This window comes from Haliotis rubra, unplaced genomic scaffold (assembly GCF_003918875.1).
Source record: "Haliotis rubra isolate DU_JTF1 unplaced genomic scaffold, ASM391887v1 Scf711, whole genome shotgun sequence".
Classification (NCBI taxonomy): Eukaryota; Metazoa; Mollusca; class Gastropoda; order Lepetellida; family Haliotidae; genus Haliotis; species Haliotis rubra.
This window is the reverse complement of record NW_025767426.1, coordinates 482,875-508,871: the sequence shown is the minus strand read 5'-3', so window position 1 is coordinate 508,871 and position 25,997 is coordinate 482,875. Positions and strand designations below refer to the sequence as shown.

Sequence of the window (25,997 nt, the reverse complement as noted above, 5' to 3'; positions counted from 1 at the left end):
TAAAACAACACCTCAGCACATTTTCAGATAAAATCGGTGATCTATGTTGAGTTGCCGTTTTATAATGCTCCCTTTCTTTAAACTATTCCATGCAGAACATCGTTGTGTGATAGATTATAGCGTCAAGTAGTTTGCCACACAGACACTGAAACAAATATATCCAAGAAAACCTATTCAAGTCTATAATATGTGTCAAGTCTAGATTACTCCAGCTTCATAAAGAAAGTCACTTGGCCTTTTTATTACATGTATATATTATTTATTTCTTATGTAAGAACTGTGCACTGTTTTTTCTGTCCAATATGTTCATTGTAGAGAGCCGATGTGAGTCTAAGGGTCAGGCTATTTGCAATGCAACCGAATGTGCCATTCGTTATGTTTTACGCCGCACTCAGCAGCATTCCGGCTACATGGCGACGGGCTGTAAATAATCGAGTCTGGACCAGACAATCCAGTGATCAACAGCATGAGCATCGATCTTAGCAGTTGGGATACGGTGACATGTGTCAACCAAGTCAGTGAGCCTGATCACGTGATCCCGTTAGTCGCCTCTTACTGCAAGCATGGGTTACTGAAGATCAGTTCTAACCCGGATCTTCACGGGTCCGAATGTTCCAGGAGAAACTGGTTGCTAGAAAGTGTATTGAACAGCACAATACAGTTGAAGACTGACTGACTGACTGACTGACTGAGTTTGGTTTTACTCCGCTTTTAGCAATATTCCAGCAACATCACGGCGGGGAACACCAGAAATGGGCTTCACACATTGAACCCTTGTGGGGATTCGAACCCGGGTCTTCGGCGTGACAAGCCAACGCTTTAACCACTAAGCTACCCCACCGCCCTACAGTTGAAGATAACATGGAGATCACAAACACTGACACCCTGATACCGATCAAATGGAGAACAGTAAAATATTATTGCTTAATTGGGTTAAACATCACAAACACGTACCCCAATTTTAATTAAAAGGTATTTTCGATTGGCATTCAAGAAGTTGATAAAAAAGAAAACATACAAATTTATGATTAAAACCTTTTATTGAATTTAGTAATAAGACAATAAGACAAACGAACTTATCCATTAAGTTCCGTGTTTTCTGATGGTACCGGTTAAGTGTCTGATGACGTTTTCGCTGGATGAGCTTTTAACCGTAACTTATTACGATACAGCTGGACTATTTTGCATAACGATACCAAATTTTATTGTTATCATTATTTTATTTTTAATAAATAAGAAATTAGAAAGCTTCTCATTATCTATAACAATATCATCGATTGAAATGCAATACATGCAATACAAAAGACACCCATGCACTGTTCGTTTCCTTTCAATGACAAGTGCGCGTTTTTTGCACTAACCATGTAAACATGTACCGGTATGTTAGTGAGAGTGATCGAATGTGATTTGGGGCTAAGATTGTAAAGATGGGTCAATAAAGCCTATTGGTTACAGAAAGGTAGGTATGCCCACTAGGTTAAAGGTAAATATGGTATAGCCTTAGCATGATATGGGAGCAGAAAGTGGGAAGAACTAAACCAACGAGCTGTCTGAGTTTCAGCAGAGACCATATAATAATGGTTTCAGGCTACAGTCGGACATTGAGCATCCTGTTATTATGGGCTGGATCTAAGCCCAGAAATGCTTCTGTTTACAATAGTTTTGTCAACAAGAAATAGGGATACATACGTCTTGTGATATATGTATATGGCAGCCGTTTCCGTGTTTTTCATGTTTTTTTTTTTATTTGAAGAAATTTGTTATTTTCCATAATCACATGAGCAAGTGAAAACAATCTCTCTGAGCTATAATTATAGACAACTTAATCTTATAAACAAATCGCGCATTATATTCAGGTCATATTCAGCATCAACATCGCCAGTTCTTGAAACTGACAACCAAATTAAACCGGAGACTGACCTGAGTGACAACCCAAGCTAGCTGTTAGTGAAGTGTGTCTGTGTTTTTGGTTTTTATTAACCTCCTGACATCAATATTTGTTCAAAACGAAAGTTGTTAAAAATAAAGTAATTTACAAAGAGGCCAAACCTAGCTGCATAGGTAACTAGGCCTCGGACGGTTCAAAATTTTCTACCCGGGTACCCCACTCCCTATTAGCCTACCTGGATACCCGTTATGTCAATTCCTGACATCAAATTTGCAAGAAATGGCAATATATTCTTCAACTCGGAGGCTAAAATTTCGAGTTTTACAATATCTTAACCATGTATTATATTCAAAAGTAGTGACTGTAAATTATGTCTGAATCTTCAAAGACAATATAACCTTTTAATCATGAAAGAATAACATGTTATACATTGTTTAATCTATTAGTCACATGATTTTAACGGGTATGGGTATTGAGATGGGTACCCGGGTCAAACTCATTACCCACCCGTCCCGGGTATCCGGGGTTACCCATCCCAGCCCTACAGGTAACTGTTCCTGTTATTCATTAAAACTATGAGAATGTAACTTTGTATTACACCACTGTAATATATATATGTGATACCAATGGGTCTGATAAACAGTTCTTTACAGGTAGCCCATACCTACAGCACATCTGACATACAACTAGTCCCACATAGACTACAAAGCATCAGAGTAAGTTTTTACGTATCGTATCCTCACTTTTTTTCCCCAAATATACCACATTTTATTCATTTTTGTTGATTGTAAGTATTATATTTCATATAATTTTCCACTAACCAGCACCAGTATAGGCTGGGGTTACTACACGGCTAGTGAATGATAGGTTTTATTAGCACACATGAAAAATAAGCGCAAAACCTGAGGTTTGAGAGCTAACTCTCATTCCTCATAACATTGCTAAGGAAACCTGCATTGACGCAGTCAGTTTGAAATCAGAGGCTATATAATAAGGTTATATGGTCTCCTGCTCGTGCTGATTAATGATGTGACATACATTGTCCAGTAGACCTGTACATCAGTAGAACTTTCTACTTGACTGGATGGTCTAGTCATTTCATACATGTACCCCAGGATGTATCCTGGATTCGAAACCAAGTGCCCTGAGATGACAGGGAATTTGGGGAAAAGGTTTTATTGGGAAATCTCAGACCATAATTTACTTTCTTACCTCAGTGATATCTTAATAATGCAACTAGCACGATAAAATATTACTAAGCATTAAAACCATATCCTCTTTCGTAATCCCATTATCAGTAAAATACAAATAATTTAGCCTTAACATAGCCTTATCATTACAAATTGTTACAAAAATATGTTTCCAATATGCTAATTTTTACTCACGGTTGCCAAAGGTCCACATGCCATTTGTTTCTTCAAGCCAAATACCAGTTGAACGGATGTAGATAAATCTCTCTGTACAAACTGATTACCGTATCCAGAACTTCTGTTTGCATCGTGTATACTATGGGTTCCTCTGTTTCAGGATGTTTCTGTGTGCCCACTTTTCACGTGCGTTGGTGAGTCAGCTTCAGGCAAGATGTCATACAACAGCGCCACCCATCATGACAATAAGAGAAGGTACTTGCACATCAGCCATTGTACAATCAGATCACATCCCGGAGCACACCAAAGACTAAAACTTCAGATGTAAAGCAACAGTATATTCTTCGGAGAGAACGTGGCTTCTTCTACACCCCAGTGTCACACACATGGGTGTCTGTTAATAAAGATTGCAAAGAATGAACCTCACAACCTGTAGCCAGTGTCTGGTCTTCTGTTGATGCATACACAGCTCGGTTACAGTACCTCTACATCTCTAATATCCTAAATATCCTTACTGATGCTGCGGTCACCAGAACTTGTACCTCAATCTAATTATGCACGGCAGATATGATAACACAGAACACTGAAAATGTATGGAGTGTGAGCCTCAAGCTGATTGGTTGGAACATGTTGTTAACCTCAGAAATGAACTTTGATGCCATCAAAGTTTTTGGATTTTGTGTATGAATACATGTACCTATCTTGAAAACATTGTAAGAAATGGAACTCAAGATGGGAATGTGTAATATTGCATTTCATTAATATCTATCAGTGAAACTTTGATCAAATTATTTTTAGTGCGTTTCTCTAAACGGGCAGATTAAGTTGCTATGACAGCATATGATGCCATGAGTTGCATCACCATGAAAAGGAAGTCTGCACAATATTGACCAGTCATTAATTGCTGAGCACATTTTCAATGCTAATAAACATCAGCTGAAGTTTGTTAACACCTAAAACGTTCTTTCACTGTTGTTTCCAATTGAAACATCTTGGCATCAAACTCCGCGAAGCAACTACAATTCATATGTTTATTTCTGAATTTTATCAGTGGCTAGAAAGTACACTGTGTTCCAGTAAATGCTAAGTTTATTGGTACTATATAACATTATGGAGTCACACAGTGTCATAGCTATGAATGTACAGTTTGACCTGCCATTGTGTAGTATTGCCTGGCCATCTTATCCCTCATCAAGAGTCTTGGAATTAAACACCCCAAATTTCTCTGTGGTTATTATGGCAAAAAATACTGATTGTCTCCCTTTAGCTATTTGAGTAACTTTAGCCAAATGTGATGCTTAATTTTTCAGCTCGAAGTATTCTCCTGAAGATGGTAGGAACATCAACAGATTATGGGTAGGTAATACAGTAATAGAAGCAATGTATTTTATTACCCAAGTCTGTTGCCAACAGAGATATCCTCTGTGGGATATTTCTTTTACTTATCATTTACTTATAAGCTATTGGTCACTTGACAGAAGTATTCAAATGTTTAACACAAATCATTATAGTTTAAACACATTTTCTGTTATTTCATTGCACCAAAACCAAGGCATAAAATTCAAAATGATTAATAATCAGGTCAGATGTTACCACTGCACAGTAACGTTACGATGTGACATCACTTTTTGACCATGTTTGCCGTATTCTTCTGAAGCTAAAACCTTTGACCACTTCACCATTTGAACAAGACAGGCCTTTCTTTCAACTATGCATTCTGAAAATAAATTAAATCACAGAAACTGAATATTTTAATACTGATTTCTCATTGATATATAATGACATAAAATCACTTGTTTTGACTTATGTTTTTCAAAGTAATCATTCTTGGTTAAAGTTAGAGCTAAAGTTAAAGTTTGGGTTAAAGTTAGCATGTCTGTAGTGCTGGAGTCGCTGTGTGAAATGGGGCCTTGATCAGCTGAAGCGGCCTATTATTCGTTCACACCAGTATTTTAGGATCCCAGGTGCTCATCGATCCTCAGCATTGTGGGCGGTGGGGTACCCTAGTGGTTTAAAGCGTTGGCTCGTCACGCCACATGGGTACAATGTGTGAAGCCCATTTCTGGTGTCCACTGCCGTGATGTTGTTGGAATATTGCTAAAAGCGGCGTAAAACCAAACTCAGTCAATCAGTCAGTCCTCAGCACTGTATTGCTACAACGCTAGACTTGTGACCTACATCACATCAGCAGGTGGCTCTGCTGACTGAGTTTCCTGGTTGCAGTCCACTGTGAGTCCAGTGTATTATCGTAGTTCACTGATGACAGATGTGGCTCATTTCACTCATATCGAACACTGCTTGTACGAGTCCAGCTAGGAATATTTGGTTGCCATGATATAGGTAGAATATTCCTTGCTATGGTGTAAAACAAACAAAAGGCTATATCCTATCCATTATTTTCGACAAAATTAAGACCAAATTCTTCCTTGCAGGCCCAGTTGTGTGCCCACGGTGTCGCGAGTGCGGAAGTCCCAGGATGAGCTGGCGGACCGAGGGATGAAGGACAGCTACTGGGAGGCCATCATCCCCCTGGAGACGGATCTGACAGTGAGGGAACGTTATATCACTTTCCAGAAGGGTATTCGCTTCGGGCGGATAATGGAAGATCTCGATACTCTGGCAGGTTAGGCTCTTAAGGTTGACTCACACTCGTTACCTGTGAAGGTCCGGGTTAGAATATTGATCTTCAGTAACCAATGCTTGTCGTAAGAGGCGACTAATGGGATCGTGTGGTCAGGCTCGCTGACTTGGTTGACACATGTCATTGGTTCCCAATTGTGCAGATTGATGCTCATGCTGTTGATCACTGGATTGTCTGGTCCAGACTCGATTATTTACAAACCGCCGCCATATAGCTGGAATATTGCTGAGTGCGGCATAAAACTAAACTCACTCACTCACTCATGCTTGTCGTAAGAGGCAACTAATGGAATCGGGTGGCTAGACTGGCTGACTTGGTTGAACATGTCATAGCATCCCAAATGCGTAGATCGATGCTTATGCTGTTGATGACTGGATTGTCTGGCCGAGACTTGATTATTTACAGCCCGTCACCAAATAATGGCTGGAATATTGCTGAGTGCGGGGTAAAACTTAACTCACTCACTCACTTACACTGGTCAGCCTGTTGAATCTATGTGCCGAGTTCGAAAGAGTCATATCATCTGAGTGATTGATCAAGTTCAGGTCGCAAATGTATGGAGTTTGTTCTAGCTTTCAGGCAAGTTGGGTGAAGCCTGGCCATTAAAATTACAGTTTTGTGTCACATGATATTTGTTTACACACAAGCGCAAAACATGGCTTCGCAAAGAAAACACGACTTGAGCAGAAACTGAGCAATTTGTGGCCCACAGTCAATGAATGATCATCCAAAAATTCCCGTTTCATGTGAAAAGAATTGCATGTTGCAACTGCCAAACATCAGGGTATGAAACTCCCAAAAATTTCAGCCAGACCAAAGGGCTGTTTAGATGTATAAGTTGCCAGCCCTGACCAAAACATACCTGCCCACAAAATATATTCATATACAATACATGTCTAAATTTTAACCTGACCGTTGGGCAGGTGAATTTGGGAATCGGGCAGTCCGACTGTTTAATGTGTCCGTGTTGAAAATAACCCGTCCCGGACGGTCGGGCAGGTATTTCGAACACTGCAAACATATAAGTTTTATGATACATTATATGGCAATGGCAACATTATAAGTTGTTCACAAGGGGGGCATGGGGCTCAGGGAACATAAACAAACATCGAGGGTACATCAACCCATGCGCCCCGAGGGACCAGTGAACAACGTATTTATCTTACCGAACACCTTAATGTTAATTTTGAATTGTTTGAAGCACGGGTACAAATCGTTTTGTAGCCATCGCTAGATTTTGCTGACAAAAAAACAGATTTAGAGTTATCTCCCTTCCATCAATTTGCATTCGCAAAACATCGGTAATTTCCGTACATCATACGTGATTCAATGTTATTCGAGATAAAGAATTACTACCACGAAGTACAAAATGAGTTGCCATTGACAGCGGGGTACATTGAAATGTACCTCGCTTGTAAGCAGGGTACTTTGAAAATAATAGAAGAGCGCTCATCCAATCAGAAAGCGACATTTATGTGTGAGGTAAGATAAATTACATATGTATCGCAACTCAAACCTAAAGGTCACATGCAACCAAAAAATCAAACATAGTTAAAACACAATTATCACTTATTCATGACACATAATATACATTGCTGATTATGAGCAAACATATAAACAAACTTATAAGCGTACAATCGCAAATCAAAAGTGCAATATTTTGTACTTGGGTTTACTTCCCTAGAAACGAAGCAGCTGGGAAACCGAACCCAGTCAGAGCGGGTTGGTGTGCACTCAAGTGTAACGGCTGGTTCATTTGCCGATGCCCTCACGGCTCATTGTGTGTGTTCATATAGAGATGTTGGGTTTTGTAAATACATGCTCATTGTTTGTGTATAACATTTTGCAATCAACAGACATCATAACATGTCATGTGTACAAGTATCACACCTGCCTGTCTGTGTAATTTCATAATGTGACATAGACCGAACTCGGGCCATAAATCAATACGTTTTGTTTATGGTGTATAGCCTGATTGGTGTTAAGTTCAAATTGCATGTGGCCAGTGATCGAAGTTGTGTATTGAATATTGTCATTAGAAGACAGGCAGGCAGACACATAGGCTGACAAGACATTTAGTTTTGTCTGTAACAACGACATATCTATATCACAGTTAGAAATTCTGTCAACGCTAAATAATGACATTGCTTTTAAGTATCGAACTGAGAAAGTGACTTGGTAAGAAGAACGTGTGGTGAAATAGACAAATGAAGTATATAAACAGTTAAATCGGTAATCTACTGTCATAACATATAAAAAGCTCGCCTGTGAAATATCAACAAAACATTAGAAAAATAGCTTACACCAAAGCCTTCACCAAATATTCACCGCCAGCGAAGGTTTTCCGTCTTGAAATGTCGAACGCCTTACTGGTAGCCACATAGCTGAGTAGATCTAGATCCTAACAAGGTTCTTTAATGGAATGAGTAGATTATTTACTATTTGTTTTGATTAGACTACTCCTGCTCACGACCTTATAATCTGGACAACCCGCTTTCAAGCTGCGGGAACCTATTTCACTGCGCATGTGCCAGGAGCGCAGCTCAGCACAGCGCAGCCCAGCTGTTGAATCCACTTTTTCTCCCCCAAGCGCTGAGGGAAAATTAGTGAATCGTTTGAACTCCGATTTCGCGCGGGTTTTTTTAATTTGCATTTTTGATGATTTGTTTCGGTAAGTTGTGTTTTACGTTGCATGTGACCTCTAAGTATCACAATTTATCGCATAACAAAACACAGCTTTTCCAATCCGCAATTTAAACCTAAATACCGCAATGTCGTGTTTGACAAAAAAAAATTTATCAACCATGGGTTTCTCTGAGCAAGTGTACAGTATTTATTAACTGTAAAGTTCTGTAATTGCAAGAGGGGTGGTGAAAATAGAGAAAATGATTGCTCACTTTGCTGATTCATGTCATAACCCACCGGCTTTGATATAGATGGCATATTGCTCAAGTCTGAGTCACACCAAGGTAGTTCTTAGTACGTCCTGCCCCGTTCACAAAATAATTGTAAAAAAGACTCAAACGTAATAGAGCGTGTAACTTTTTTTAATAATTACAGTGCTAGTTCGATCATAAACAGTTCTCAGTACGTCTATGTCATATTTACCCTGTCGCAAGACAGTTGGGGTTATGTTAAGACTGGGTAAAATTGCCTGATCACCCCGTGTGGACAACGTTTTCAAGCAGTTCAATCCCGTCCTTAGTCCGTTTATGTCTGTTCAGAACTAGGCCTATCTCACTCTTAATGAGCACAACCCCATTTTAACTCGTTCTTACTCGACCAACTGGTTTTCAGGCAGTTCTTCCCGGTCGCACTACATTCTCACTCCATTCCTAGTGCGTGCAATCGTAATAGCAATCACATTTCTATAAGTACCCAGCACGTTCTTGTCTGTTCTCATTCCCATTCTCAGTTTCTAGGTTGAAACATCGACATCACCATATGCATGGCTACCCAGAATTCATATTGCAAGGTGGCACAGGAATCTCCTGATGCGAGATGATGCAGAGTGATGGCGAGCTTCATCCCTGCTTCCAAAGCCTTTCTGTAATTGGTGTCTTCTATTTTAATGAAGTGGGTGATGCCTTCAAGACCTTCATGATCATCAAGGTTTAAGGCAGTTCCTCACCCAACAAGTTCTTGTTCTTTTCCTCCTTTCTTGCGCAACCAACTTATTGTACTCTTGCTCTGCTTTCAATAAAAATTGCTGGAAACCAGCATTCAGCACATTGACAGCTGCAAACTTGTTCATGTTTCACAGGTAGAAATCTCTATCCCAAATGAAGAACGTGTTAAAAATGCATGGATTTATATCCTACCTTGTCATATCTGACTGTACACGGTGTTGACGCAGTACACGGTGCTGACGCAGTAAGAGCTGAGTGAAAACTGAGTGAAAACTACATAGACTTACTGAGAACTTTTAGAACCGAGTAGAACGTAATACGAACATCTTCAGAATAATTCATTTTGTTTTGAACATATTTGAACAGAATAGCAACAAACTGCATAATGTGGTCAAGTTAGGTCTGTCTGCGAACAGGTGGACGTGGTGGAAACTGTGTACAAACGTATTGCAATTGATGCCCTACTGCACTATGTCCGCACACATTCCCAGTAAGATTGAAGTGCGGAAATTCCGTTCGTAGTACAGCAATCTCGTTTTAGGCATGTTGTCACTTCGTCCCTTTTTAGAACAGGTAGAACGTTACACATGTGCAACATTCTGGAGCACCCTTCCGTTCCTAGTCCGACCGAGCCCGTAGATAAAGTTCTTAAACAGACTGTAAATAGGCGCCACTATGCCCACTTCATTCGCACATAGTTTGAGCCCGATCCAACCATTTTTCAAGAACGTACTGAGAACGAGTTCGGTGTGATGGGGGTACTAGTCCAAGGGCGGTGGGGTAGCGTAGTGGTTAAAGCATTCACTCGTCACGCCGAAGACCCGGGTTCAATTCCCCGCATGGGTACAGTGTGTGAAACCCATTTCTGATTAGGGATGGACATTGCAGAGAATTTTCATATTGCGTTATGTTGCAATGCAAAAGAAGATATTGCGATATGTATTGCAATATATTGCAAGAATTTTCTTTTAACAAAAAACTACTTGTAATCGAAGTAATGCCTGATTTATAAAGCAAATATACAACATAATCACTATGCTTGATTAAGCTTTAATAAAAACTTTTAATCATGACAAAATAACAATGTAAATAATATTTGGCACAAATGAAACAAGGAAAAGAACAATTTAAAAAGACAGAAATATCCGAAGGTTTCTGAGTGTTACAAAGCTTTCTGAATGCATGTCAAAATAGCTTTTTTTATCAGCATATCGCAATATGTATCGTTTTCATGTCCGAACCGGTAAATACCGGTAAACCAGTTATACTGCACTGCCCTATTTCTGATGTCCCTTGCCGTGATATTGCTGGAATATTACTGAAAGCAGCGGAAAACCATACTTACTCACTCACTGTAATTGCAAGACTGGTGAAGCATGACCTTGACATGTACGTTTCTTCTAACTAAGACTCTCGGTACTTGGTAATTTATACTGTTGCTAGGTGACCAGTGGTCAGGCTCAATGACTTGTTTGATTGCAAGTGAGCTTGGTTGGGTAGCGTAGTGATTAAAACAATCACTCATCACATGGGTACAATGTGTGCGGCCCATTCCTGGTGTCCCCCGCCATGATATTGCTGGAATATTGCTGAAAGTGACATAAAACCATACTCGCCCACACTTTGCAGCCAAAGCTTTAACCACTAGGCTACACCACCACCCTGCATGTTATCAGACGCCTACAAGCATGGATCGTTGCTTGAGTAACAATCACTTAATGGTCTGGTCCATCCTTTCTTATTTACCAACTACTGAGAAACAGATGGAATTCTTATTATTATGATATCAAAGAACAAAACAAATGCACAACAATTGTATCACGTTATGTTCAAATCAAATCATTTTTGACTTTATGGATTTCTTTTTTTTTCATATGTACTTTGTCAGAAATGATTGGAACATGAGTGAGTTAGCGAGTGAGTTTCGTTTTATGCTTTTTGCAATATTCCAGCAATATCAGAGGGACACCAGAAATAGGTTTCACACATTGTACCAATGTGGAATCGAACCCGGGTCGTTGGCGTGGCTAGTGAATGCTTTAACTACTAGGCTACCCTGCTGCCCCTATTGGAATATGAATGCTGACAGTTTCTGATATTATGTTTGCCACAAAAGTGATGATAGTATGATGCATCCCAACTGGTAATTTCCAAGTGGTACTTAAAATAATGAAATCTGTTTGTGATCAGATACAGTGTCACACTTAACCTGTTCCCTGTGAATCTGTAGGACTTATTTTGCCTGTTTCAGGATGTATATGCTACACGCACTACAGTGACCCTGACGTTGACCCTGAGGACCATGCCCCAGTAGGCATTGTCACAGCTTCTCGTAGACAGGATAGGTGAGTTGATGTGGTGAATATTCGTGAATTGCATCTTAGTGATGATCTTTTCATGCTGTTGATCACTGGATTGTCTGGTCCAGACTCGATTATTTACAAACTGCCGTCATATAGCTGGAATATTGCTGAGTGCGGCGTAAAACTAAACTCACTCACTCACTAGTAATGATCTTTATTTTTGAAGGTTATCTCTCACTCACCTTTTTGTGTAAGCCGTGGTGGCTGAGCGGTCTAGGCGTCTGACTTTGAGTGCTGGCAATTAGGTGCCTGACTCTGAGGGTGTGGGTTCGAATCTTGGGTGGGACTCAACCCAAAAAGTACTAGAATCTGTACTTTAAGGGGAAAGTGTAATCCCAAATATAACATATGTTACGTTTGACCACTTTCTAAAATGGCATTGTGTATTTCATTACTGAGTTATACATGCGTCCTTTTGGGATGGCGATGGATTGTTTGTGTTGATGTTGCAGAGCTACACAACCATGTGGTGTCCCCTTACCATGACATCAAGATGACCGGTCACCTGACATGGGCTGGAACGTCTTCTATGGAGGCCACTATGAACCTCGAGCAGGTGGGTACAAAATGGCGGACTAGTATAGTGATAGAGCAGGTTAACTTCTTTGAGAGGCATTTTAGAAGTTGGGAAGTACAATATTGAACAAACTTTATGGATAACAACTTCTTTTATTTTGTGAGTGTGACATTTCGATACAGAAAAAAAATGTTGTTATCCATAAAGTATGTTTATTGATGTAGCAGACTGTTGCACCATGGCAGACTATTTGGACATGTACAAATATGCTTCAAATCTGTATGGGGACAGCTCTTACTGATAATGTATCGTAATTGGTAATACTGACAGCTTCATTCTGCATGTTTGTTATTTTTCACAGGAAATAAACGACACATGGCAGAAGATACTCAGTGCCAGGTTCATAATGGTTGCAAGAGACCCAGTCACAAACAGGTAGGTACAAAACTAAACAAGTAGGTGCAGGTACTATGCTCAACAGGTAAGTAATGTTTGAAAGTAGCATTCTCAAGGTTATATCGAGGGGTATCAGTTACAGTGTGAGAGGAAACCAACATTTACCTCTATTGTGAGAAATCAGCATGGATATAGAGCGGACCACAGCTGGATCAGTTACTGGGATTGGAAACCCAGAATGTGATTCAGACTGGAAAGTGAATCATGCCACCGTTACTGCATTTGTGCTGGAGCACGTTCAGAATACAGCACCACAACTTCTTGTGTGCAATGATCTCTGTCGTAGGTCTCGCAACCAGATTTTACAGAATTGATCGGATGTGAACTTGCAACCTTGGGATTGTCCGCCTGACAGCTAACTGACTCGGGCACATCCACACTACTACACTAAGTACATCTAGTAATGCCTAAGACTTTATGGAAATGAATCTAAAGGGTTGAATAGGGCAATTACAAAGGTAACGGATAAACATGGTGTCACGTGACATTTGTCAGTGGACACTTACAAGTCACCCTGATGCCATATGGCACACTTGGCCCATCTGTAATCCACATGATACCAAGCGGTGTGGAGCAAGCTGATATGGCGTGAACTGAAAACAGCTACAGACATCAGGTATCAGAATGACATGGTTTTCAGTAATTCCACAAGTGATTTTGTGATGGAAAAGTAGGTTGAAAAATATTGTAGGGAACATTGTGAGTCCCATGCTGGGAATAGAACTATGGACCAACCAAGCCTTGTCCATATGACAAAGGAGGGCAACCCAGCAACAAGTTGACAAGGTAAGGATGTCCTCCGTGGGATAGCTCCACAACATGCTACATGAGGATAATGTGGATCATTGTAAGGAACGTGGAAGGCTTAGCTTTCAAATCATTACTGAACAAATGTTGTGGTTAAGTGGACATCAAATCGCATGACTTTTGTTCTGCTGATTGACTGTGAACCACAATGTTACTGAGGTCTTGCTGTTATGTGCATCACTTGAGGTCTTTGGTCAGTGATACAGCTGCTGTTCCAGGGCTGCTGTTGTCAACCGCCTTGTTCCAAATGGCCCGGAGGAGGAGGCTTTGTTCAGGAAGGGAGAAGGTGAGTGAGGGGTTACATTGGCAGGGTATATTAGAAGGTTGCTATTGTGGGGTACATTAGAAGGGTCCTTGGTGGGGTACATTAGAAGGGTACATTGGGTACATTAGAAGGGTACATTTGTGGGGTACATTAGAAGGGTACATTGGTGGGGTACATTAGCAAGGTACAGTGGCTGGGTACATTAGAAGGGTGCTATGGAGGGGTACATTGGCAGGGTACATTTGGGTACTGTATTAGCGGCCTACGGGAGGATGACCTACAGTGAAGGGTCTACAGTCTTGGACTACATTGTGAGGTCTACATTTTAGTGGCCTACAGTTGTAACCTACAATGATTACAGCCAGTGGTTACATAAAGTGGTAGGCCTATTGTTTTGGCTCACAGTAGTCCTCCGTGGTCTGCTGTAGTGGTCGACATAGAGTCGACATTGGTGAGCCTACTCTGGCTGTGCCTATAGTATTCAGCCTACATTGGCGAGCCTACTCTGGTGAGCTGGCTGTGCCTATACTATTCAGCCTACATTGGTGAGCCTACTCTGGCTGTGCCTATACTATTCAGCCCACATTGGTCAGCCTACTCTGGCTGTGCCTATACTATTCAGCCTACATTGGTGAGCCTACACGGGTGAGCTGTCTGTTTCTATACTATTTAGCCTACATTGGTGGGCCTACTCTGGCTGTACCTATACTATTCAGCCTACATTGGTGAGCCTACACTGGTGAGCTGGCTGTGCCTATACTATTCAGCCTACATTGGTGAGCCTACTCTGGCTGTGCCTATACTATTCAGCCTACATTGGTGAGCTGGCTGTGCCTATACTATTCAGCCTACATTGGTGAGCCTACACTGGTGAGCTGGCTGTGCCTATACTATTCAGCCTACATTGGTGAGCCTACACTGGTGAACTGGCTGTGCCTATACTATTCAGCCTACATTGGTGAGCCTACACTGGTTCATGGGTCATCCCACATAGGTTGGTCCACAGTGGTGGAACTAAACTGATCATCTGATAAATTTCCATCATGAATGTATGAGGTGTTAAGTCTAGCAAAATGTTACTTTGCTAATTGGTTTCTTGTTGTGTGATCCTTTGTGTTTACATGATTTCCATTCTCGCAGACAAAAATCTTTACGCTGCTTGCATGATATATATGTATAACTTCCTAAGTAACCATTTTGTCCTGTTTTAGTTCACACTGAACCTTGGCCTGAAACTCTGAAAGTATATTTTGCCAGTGGGCAGTGGGGTAGCCTAGTGGTTAAAGCGTTCGCTCGTCATGCAGATGACCCAGGTTCGATTCCCCACATGGGTACAATGTGTGAAGCCCATTTCTGGTGTCCACCGCTTTGATATTGCTGGAATATTGCTAAAAGAGGCATAAAATGAGACTCACTCACTCACTCTTCCAGCTAGCAAGCTGCTTCGTCAAGAGGAGGCCAAGAAGATCTTGCTGAAGACACCACCCAGTGAGGAAGAGAGTCTTATTGTTCATGACTTGTTTCTACATACTATTGACACTAAGTAAGTCTTTTCACACACTCACACAACAGATGCTTGTTTAATATTTGCTCTTAAATTGTAGAATTCTTGGGCCTGTGTGGCCCTGTGGTCAATGGATCCCCATTCTCTCTGTGCAAAGTGCCAAACAATTTCATATCTCACATTCACCCAGGGAGGCACTGGGCAGTGACCAACACTTGAGTAAATGGGTCTGGTGAGATGGACATTAGTCTTGTGGCATGGAGTTGTGTATCCAAACGGGGAGATAACTCACATCAGGGGGAATAACTCACATCAGGGGGAATAACTCATATGGTTTTTGTTGTTACTGTGCTCAGCATTAAGGGGATGAAACAAAGACTGGCTGCCTTGGTTCCGGCAAACTTTGTTTGTTTGTTTAATGCTGACCTTGGCAATATCCCAGCTATATTGTGTCAGTCTATAAATGATTGAATCTGGACCAAAATAATCCTGTCAATTATATCATAAGCGTGGATCACATGCCTCAAGCAAGTCGGTGTGCCTGACCACAAAATGCTGTTAGTTACCTCAGTATGGATTACTGAAGACCAGTTCTAACTCAGATCTTCAGGGGTGTTGTATACTATGTCTGAGAGGGGTATTTATGTTAAACTATTATACATCAGTGGGCATTCAGTATGAAACCGACACTGCTGCCAAAACAACTGAACTGGGAATGTTACCATTTCATTCTGAATGATTCCAAATGATCGTTTCATGTCTCACATGACGTAATAAACTAATAAGATTATTATTAAGTTGAATTAGTGTATGGACATGCAGGGGAATCATCTCACTTCTTCCATGTCCTTGACTTTTGTATGTTTTTCTACCTGTCAGAAAACATTATCATTACATATTTCAGTATTGACTGTTTACATGTTCCAGGGGAGGGACTTTCAAAGTTCGTGTCAAGCCCCCTGGTAGTGTCTGGATGGAGAAAAGTTTGCTGAAAAACATGATTATGTGCCATCCTGAGGTATGTCGAACTGATTCATGCACTAGGCTGTTGTGTTTGGGCGTTTGAATCAAACATGGAGCTGGTGTGTTTCAGCACCCTTGTTTTTCGCTGTTCCTGGCAATGTTTCATTTCACTCAAACTCAACAATTATTGAATCAGTTGCTTCACTGCATGTTCCAACATGTCGTTTAAAGTGCCCATTAAGCACACAAAAAAGTTTACCTTAGAGTGTAAATGACCTCACGTTTATGTTTATATAGCCTACTGGCTCGGGTGACACTGCTACAAACTAAGTACAAAGAGGTGTACATCAGACCGTATTACCCTCGAGAGAAGCATACAACTTATATTTGGGTGTTCCCATACTTTTTGTTGATAGTATATATATATAGATAAAACATGTTTAAAGTTTTTGAAAGACGTTTAGAAGTTGGATGAACATGAATACATGACAAGTTTTATGGATAACAAGTTCTTGTTTATTCTTTACACGATGTTTCAGAGCTAATTCTTGCTCCTTCATCCTTGCTTCCTTGCTCTGAAACGTTGTGTAAAGAATAAAAAAGAAGGTGTTATCCATAAAGTGTGTCATGTATTCAAAAGCATGTTTACACAACGCAAGGTGGGAGAATGTATAAATGTACTCATGTTCGTCGAACTTCTAAATGCCTTTCAAGAACTGAACTGATATATAGTACAACATGGGTAATTATCTTCATAATGCATGTCTTATTCTGGGTTATTATCTTGACTGATGATAATCATCTTCATTATTCATGATAATGTATGTTTCATAGGGTGAAACATGAAAAAAGATATACACAATAGGTACATTGAAACATTGTTTACACATAGTAATAACGTATATGAATGAAATATCCAGCTCACTTGTTTGACCCTAAATGAATGCTAAATGTTTCAGCAAAGGAACATCCACCACAAGATATTTGGAGGTTTCCTGATGAGACAGGCGATGGAGGTGGCGTGGACTACTGCAGCACTGTACAGGTCAGTGGATCACTCCATACTCTGTTTATTACACAGTGTTTTTGAAAGGGTGTATGGGACTGTAGGACCCTTGTAAATTTCCGGAACAGGAAATACGGAATTTACAAGGGTCTTACAGTCTCGTACACCCTTTCAAAACACTGTGTGACGAATTTATTACCCTTATGATATTTTTATTTAGGTTATCTTGAAAAAACCCAACATTCAATCTTTGGCAAAATGAGACTCAAACCGTGTCGCCATGATTTTTCCTGAACGGTCATAAAGGGAGATAACTCGAGATAACTTAGTTTATGATAAAAATGATTGAATTTGAGGTTTTGTAAAACGACAAGTAAAATACAGAAGCATATATAAAATACAAATAAGAATTTGTGGCAACAACTTTACTACTCTGTTTATACTCATAATTGTAACTCTAAAATTTCGAAGCAATCAGCCGTTTGCCAGCCACATTCCACCTAAGGTCAAGGTCATTTGTACAACCTGTGTAGTGTGTCATGTGACAGATTTGACGAGATGAACGGTTCGTACAACCTGTCAAATCCGCCTACATGGTTTGGTATGCTTTGACTTTTGACCAATCAGAAATCGGCAAATTTATCTTAAGGGTAATAATATGACATGTATAGTTGGGAGCCAGGTGATGTGTTGAGCCATTGAGTAATTGACTATTTAACCTTGGTTTGAGTAGGTCCCAGCAATCCATGACTGATCAAGAAACGACTGACTGATTTGGGTGGCCAGACTTGCGGACTTGGTTCATGCATGGCGTCAGTATACCAGCTGGTTGGATCAATGCTGCTGGTGTCAATCATTGACTGCCTTAAGGGAGAAAGTGATTATAAATATATGTTAAGATTTCCATTCCAGCTGCAATCGACCAGTGTTGAAGGTTGTCGATGATATTGTGTTCAAGAAACCAGTGGATATTGGTTCACTTCTCCTGCTGTCATCCCAGGTAAGGCCAGACCAGTTTTATTTCTTGTTTTACGGATTTTTGTCTTCAGAAAACCTAAAGGCAGGAGGGGAAAAAAAATCACCATTCAAAGCAAAAACCCACATGAGTTTCCATGTTAACTCTTTTGGTTTGTTTATATCATTTAAAAATAAGTTGAGTGAGTTTAGGTTTCACACTGATTTCAAGAGTATTTCACTTGTATCACATTAACATTAGGATTTTATTTTTTGAGCGGGGAAAATTAATTAATTTATTTATTTTTTATTCTTGAAAAATACGACCGGGAGATATGTAAAACAAGAAATAAAATATTGTTCTGGCCTAACGGAACTTTACCAGATTATTTGTCCCAAGTGAACTTGTTAAAATCAGTCAAATGTCTTTCCACAGGGATACAGAGTTACAGGTGGTACTTGGTTCTGTATACAGGCCACACATGTAGGAGAAGTTAGGCAGTATTGGTGAAACAGAGTAGATGAATAGCTGAGTACTTGGCGAGGTTGACTCCTGAGTTTCTAGAGCTTGTCCATCCTACAAACCCGTGAAGATCCGGGTTAGAATATTGATCTTCAGTGAGTGAGTAAGTGAGTGAGTGAGTTTAGTTTTACGCTGCGCTCAGCAATATTCCAGCTATATGGCAGCACCCCAGTTGTCCAGGCACCACAAACCTATCATGGGTTTGAATCACAGTTTGCCCTGTGCCGATTGTGTTTAGAGGTTTGTCATATCTTACCTGTGCTCATGGGTCCGCTGAAGTGGTTAAATTCGGGGACCTACGTTACATCAGGCTTTCCTCCCACATTAAGCAGACCCGCCACCATATACAGCCTGTTGTGTGGAAATACAGTCATCTCGACAGACTTTCAAAGTTCGTGTCAAGCTCTCTGGCAGTGTCTGAATGGAGAAAACTGTCTCTCTCTGTCTTGCAAATTTCTTCTATATTCATCGTAGTTTCCATTCTATTGAACCTCAGATAACTTGAAGAATTTGATTAGATCCCTATAACTTCGTCCAATAGTGTTTCACTGTAACTGGAATACTGTTGTAAGCATGATTTAACCCAACCTACTCACACTTACAAGGGAATAATATTATTGTCCATACAATTAGGGCGGTGGGGTGGCCTAATGGTTAAAGCGTTCACACACATCACGCTGAAGATCCAGGTTTGATTCACCACACGGGTACAGTGTGTGAAGCCCATTTCTGGTGTTCCGCGCAGTGATATTGCTGGAATATTACTAAAAGCAGCGTAAACCTAAACTCACTCACTCACTCTGTATACCATTGTTTGATGTACATTAAAATAAACCCCAAATCAATATAAAAAAAAGCCAACAACACTAAAAGTAGTCCTTAATTACATATTAGTGATGTCAATTTGTTGATGAAATATGACCTTTTGTCTCTGGCAGGTGGTGTACACTCACAAGTCCCTGATGCAGATTAAAGTTCATGCTGAGGTTTTAGATGTTGACACTGGAGTAAGGGAGACAACGAATGACTTTCATTTCACCTTTGACTCCCAGGATGAAAACCTGCCAAGAGTGATACCCAAATCCTATGCTGGTTCGTACAATATGATGATTTACTGAGGTGTATTAAGGAGTGAATAATTCTGACTTTTCAAGCTGAAATGCACCAAACTGTTTCTTATAAAAGAAAACATTTTATACTTCCATGCATCCAGGTTAGAATTGGCCTTAAGCAATTCATGCTTGTTGTAAGACTTGCTGACTTGGTTGACACATGTCATCGTGTCCCAATTGTGTAGATCGATGTTCATGCTGTTGATCACTGGATTGTCTGGTCCAGACACAATTATTTGCAGACCACCGCCATATAGCTGGAATATTGCTGAGTATAACGTTAAACAACCAATAAACAAACAAAAAAACAGTACATGTATGCATGCAACCTTGATGCTGATATGTGACCAGTTTTGTGTAATCTCGGAGTAGCCTATTTAGTAAATGTCCACGGAAGTATTGAATGAGGATGATGAAGATTGTCCTGCTCATTGAAGCACGTGTCACATATGGTGCTTCCATGGGAAGGAGATTCATGGTAATCTGCTTCTACTGTGTGTGTCTGGTCCAGGATGTTTACAGGACACTGACATCTGGTTAGGCTGAAATATATCATACATATAAATACTCCTATAGTTTCCTTCATTTATTTCAGAGTTCATGCTTTATCTTGATGGGAAAAGACATTTTGAAAGCTGATGAAACCGATTGACTTGAAATGACAGCTCCCAGACTAATGGTACTGTGAGCCGTGGAACATCAAGGATTTGCTTAAATTTCACTGTATAGTCACCATGAACTGTGGAGAACTCCCTCAACGCCTTCGTTCTTTGTTAAATCTATTTTCTGAAGCTGGACCTGAAACAGATGAAGATTTTCATTATGCTTTAAACAGTTTATCTGTGTCCACTGCTAAGTTCAACCACAGACAAGAGTCTCTAAATTTCCACATCGCATGGTAAACGTGTACTCAACCACAATTCAACTATATGATGCTATGTAATATGTATTTTGTAAAGGTAAAACAATCATGTGTTTTCTAAGGAAAACGATTGTGTTACATATGTAATCTGTCTATTCTTAGTGATCAGAAATATAGGTTTGCAAATCTTTTACTGATATCAAAATATTTGCAAAACATGGACTATAGAATTGAAGTATTAGTGATTGTATATGTCTTGTGAGAAACCTTCTCTTAATGCAGTAACTAGGGAAACAGTCTCTAAAGGGAAACAACTCTCAAAAACTTGGTGATCTAGCCAGTGCCATTTTAGCTTTCCAACATATTCACCGGATGCCGGTTACTGTCAGTGACTCAACAAACTGGATTTCGGACCAGTTACTGAGAATCTCGTTGTCAATAATATAAGGGGAATCTCTGTTAATGCTTGCAGATAATGCTGACTTAAATCTTTCACCTTACATGTTCGTATGTGGTTGTAAATGTGTAAATGTGCAATTATGTTCTTCAGTATGCAGCAGTTATATGTACATATTATGTTTGCATAGTACAATGATAAAGTTCAGTTATGATGCTCAAACAGCACCAACCCTTACTTTGGAGGCAAATTGCATATAACTACAGTAACAGTTGTGGTTTTTTTATTAAAAAAACCCGGATAGTAAATTGTAGATTTTGACGCAAACACTTGGAACAGATTGGGTTCTAATTCTTGTATGAGTTAGGATATGCAGTGTCCTGTATTATGATGGGAAGGCACCATGATTTCATAGCTGCAGGGTCAATACAGTGTCCACACAGGGTTCATACAGTGTCCACACAGGGTCCATACAGGGTCCATACAGTGTCCACACAGGGTCCATACAGTGTCCACACAGTGTCCATACAGCGTCCACACAGGGTCCATACAGTGTCCACACAGGGTCCATAGTCCATACAGTGTCCACACAGTGTCCATACAGTGTCCACACAGGGTCCATACAGTGTCCACACAGGGTCCACAAGTCACATTCAGTTCACTCGGGTGAGTCAGACTCGCTGGCTTGGTTGACACATGTCATCGGTTCCTAATTGCGCGAATCGATGCTCATGCTGTTGATCACTGGATTATAACTGATTCAGACTCGATTATTTACAGAGCCATATATATGGCTGGAATATTGCTGAGTATAAAAGTTAAACAACCAATAAACAAACAAACGGCACTACATGTATGCATTACAAACCTTGATGCTGATATGCTGACCTATTCAAGGCCTAGTCTAAGATCTCTTAAACATTATTACACTTTGAAGTAACCTGAAAATGTGCCAGTTACATGCATGCAGATTCTACTGGAAGGACATTTGTCAGTCACATTCAGTTCACCCCTGGACACTTTGTCTATACTAATAAACAGTTGAGTAGTATAATTGAAATATCAAAGACAATGAATTGGATAATCATTAAAAATACATTACAATGTTACTTGTTATTACCCTGCCTGGTGATGGGAGCAAACAAGAACTGGTCAGCTGGGACTGTACAGGGTAAACAAGAACTGGTCAGCTGGGACTGTACAGGGTAAACAAGAACTGGTCAGCTGGGACTGTACAGGGTTCCAAGAACTGGTCAGCTGGGACTGTACAGGGTTTCCAAGAACTGGTCAGCTGGGACTGTACAGGGTAAACAAGAACTGGTCAGCTGGGACTGTACAGGGTTCCAAGAACTGGTCAGCTGGGACTGTACAGGGTAAACAAGAACTGGTCAGCTGGGACTGTACAGGGTTCCAAGAACTGGTCAGCTGGGACTGTACAGGGTTCCAAGAACTGGTCAGCTGGGACTGTACAGGGTTCCAAGAACTGGTCAGCTGGGACTGTACAGGGTTCCAAGAACTGGTCAGCTGGGACTGTAGAGGGTACACAAGAACTGGTCAGCTGGGACTGTTCATGATTCCATGTCAGAATGTGGCATGGTATCTTGGTGAACTAGAGATGAGTACAAGAACAATATACATGCTCTGTCATGCTGTTTACGGGGTAGAATAGGTCTTCAGCAACCCAAGCTTGCCGTACAAGGCGACTATGCTTGTCGTAAGAGGCGACTAACGGGATCGGGTGGTCAGGCTCGCTGACTTGGTTGACACATGTCATCGGTTCCCAAATGCGCAGATCGATGCTCATGCTGTTGATCACTGGATTGTCTGGTCCAGACTCGATTATTTACAGACCGCCGCCATATAACTGGAATATTGCTGAGTGCGGCGTAAAACTAAACTCACTCACTCACTTCATGCTGTTTACACATGTGCACATGCATGCAATAAAAAACTCTTGTACTTTGAGATGTTTTGAGCTGCTTGGCAATATTTGACAGAGTGTACTGAACTTCCGCGTGTATGTATTGTGGATATTTAAAGCTACTACACATCCAAGTAAGCTACAGTTTCCTGGCGCTATGTTGAATTTTATTTGAAGTCTTATGGAAGTGACATCATACTTTTTGTATCCAGTATCTTCAGTTTGACACTCATGATTTGTGTCACTTTGATTGCATGTTACTATGGAGATCAACAGGTCCAGGAATTATTTATGGCCAGAGAATAGAAATATAATACACAGGATAATAAAACACTAGTATGGTAGAAATGAATGCATAGTATTTGTTTTTGCATAATACGTAAATGTGTTTAGTTTGCCATAATATACTCATTATTGCCTTTAAAGGATATTTATGCTTTCAAATAAAACATATATTTGAAATTTGTTTTGTCCATTTAGTGTGAAGCATGACTGAGTTAGTGTGTATGGTTTTAACAATATTCCATCGATATGACCGTGGGGACAACAGAAATGCGCTTCACACATTGCAGTCATGTGGGGAACTGAATCCGGCCTTTGGTGTGATGAGCAAACGGTTTAACCACTCGGCTACCCCACCACCCCTGACCACTCGGCTACCCCCACCACCCCTGACCACCCGGCTACCCCACCACCCTGACCACTCAGCTACCCCACCACCCCTGTGAAGTATGTGCCTGTCACGGTGATGGTCAAGGTCTCAATCCACACATTGGTATATATCTCAAATGCAGGCAGGTAGCCATTTGTGTCAGATGTGACTGAGAATCAGATCCTTACTTGAAAAGGTATTTTGTTTCAACCTCTATCTGCTGCCCATCTTGACTGAGGCCAAATAAAGCGTCATGGCAATCTGTCAGTAAGCATGGCTGTCACATTTTCTCACATTTTCAACTTTTTTTTTTTAGTATGTGTTCTTGGACATAAAGAATTCCTATACCTCAAAGCATGTTTGAGACACTTGATTCTCATCTTGAGAGACAGTCTTCTCATATGACCCGTCTGCCAGAGAGATACCCGTGTAGGTCCTCGTTAGAATTGATCTTCAGTAACCCATGCTTGTCGTAAGAGGTGACTAGCCAGATTGGTTGGTCAGGCTCGCTGACTTAGTTGACATATGTCATCGGTTCCCAGTTGCGCAGATCGATGCTCATGCTGTTGATCATCGGATTGTCTGGTCCAGACTCAATTCTTTACAGACTGCCCCATTTCTGAGCACAGGCCCTCGTGTCATTGCGAGGATTAAACCTTAAACCTGTTTTGGAGATGACCCCCGACTCAAAATGCTTCACAGTACAATACATAATGACTGGTACTGCGAAGTATTTCTAGTCAGGGTCATCTCAATTTTAAATATATTTTTTAAATCTTTAATCCGCGCAAAGACACGAGGGCCTGTGTTTCTGATGTCCCCGCCGTGATATTGCTGGAATATTGCTAAAGGCGGCGGAAAACTAAACCCACTCACTCACCCAAGTGGGATATCCATGTTCTCCATGTGCTTGTGCTAGAAAACAAGCGTCAGGTTGGACTAGTACAAACAGCGACACACCCTTGCACATCACTGTGTAAAGGGACAGATACGTGAACAGACACTGTGCCCAATTCATCTATTCCTCGTAGAAGCCACGATGCGCAGCCAACTGAAACTTTATGTATGCTAACAGTCTGGAATATTATCAGTGTTGTTCAATCTGTGCATAGAGCTGATCCAGAAATTTTCAAAGGAGGGGTGGGGGTGGGGGTGTGTGTCGGGGGGCTTAGAACCCCTGAGACCCCACCTTGGCTCCCCATTGCACAAAACATTAACTTCAATGTGGTCTTTGAGTCATTTTCAAAGGGTGGGGTTCTCCCCCTCCCCCCTCCCCTCCCCTCCCCCTCCCTTTTCTGGATCCGCCACTGCTGCGTGTCAGGAAACAACAAGTGTAGAAGTGAGCGCAGCTCACCTAACCCCACTTCCCACTTTGGGACATGGAAATGACTGATATTGATATATATAATGTGACAAGGGATCAGCAGGCTCCGTGGAAACCCATTCTCTTCCCACAGAGGTTACTTGTCATATCTTCCTACGTAGGAAGATATGACTGGAGTAACCTCTGTGGGAAAATAATGAGCAAGCTCTGACATACAATTGAACTTGTTGCACTTCGAAACCGTTCGATCAGCTGTTTTCGAGTTTACTATGTACAGATCTATTTTGACTTTCACTGCTTTATTTAAACTATTTTATAAATTGAGTTTGCACACTCAACTTAAACATAATTAACCATTTTTATAGCAGTTTTAAGCTTGTCAGAATATGTTTCACTGATTATAAAAATCCAGTCGAGAGGTAGACGCCATTTTGTTTACATGTCATACAGTCGGTAGCGATCTTTTAAAATACAAGTAAACTAAAATGATATGTTGTACATTTAACATGGCGGTAAGATAAATACTTTGTATGCTTTTACCCTCGGGTAATACGGTCTGATGTACGCCTCTTTGTAGCGGTGTCATCCCTCGCCTACTGGCCTACTGGCTCGGGTGACACTACTACAAAGAGGCGTACATCAGACTGTATTACCCTCGAGAGAAGCATACAACTTATAGAACTAGTGCAGAAGCTGCCGTGCCTGTCAAATAGGAAACTACTCTGTGAGACGTGGGTCATACCAGTTTGCATGAGGACAGAATAACTAGTACTCATAATGTTAACAATCCCCGTAGTGGAGGATGCGCTAATTTTATTATACCTGATGCGTATTTTAATAGATCAC

The 25,997-nt window shown here is 40.7% G+C and overlaps 1 protein-coding gene and 1 long non-coding RNA gene across 2 annotated transcripts; one reads left to right on the top strand and one right to left on the bottom strand.

Moving 5' to 3' along the window:
* Positions 1–1,363: 1,363 nt before the first annotated feature.
* On the top strand, positions 1,364–21,538 carry LOC124259173 (acyl-coenzyme A thioesterase 9, mitochondrial-like). Its single transcript, XM_046693272.1, is given in 15 exon segments — positions 1,364–1,459; positions 3,416–3,510; positions 4,566–4,611; positions 5,688–5,878; positions 11,777–11,853; positions 11,855–11,870; positions 12,341–12,444; positions 12,767–12,840; positions 13,887–13,954; positions 15,365–15,476; positions 16,365–16,455; positions 17,360–17,445; positions 18,319–18,406; positions 19,822–19,975; positions 20,591–21,538. Coding segments are annotated over 14 exon segments (1,245 nt in total). The 5' UTR covers positions 1,364–1,459; position 3,416; the 3' UTR covers positions 20,635–21,538.
* Positions 5,222–25,824, bottom strand: LOC124259175. Its single transcript, XR_006893770.1, has 3 exons — positions 25,625–25,824; positions 6,349–6,352; positions 5,222–5,232 (listed from the first exon to the last, which is right to left on the bottom strand). It is a non-coding gene; the product is annotated as an uncharacterized LOC124259175 (long non-coding RNA).
* Positions 25,825–25,997: the final 173 nt, after the last annotated feature.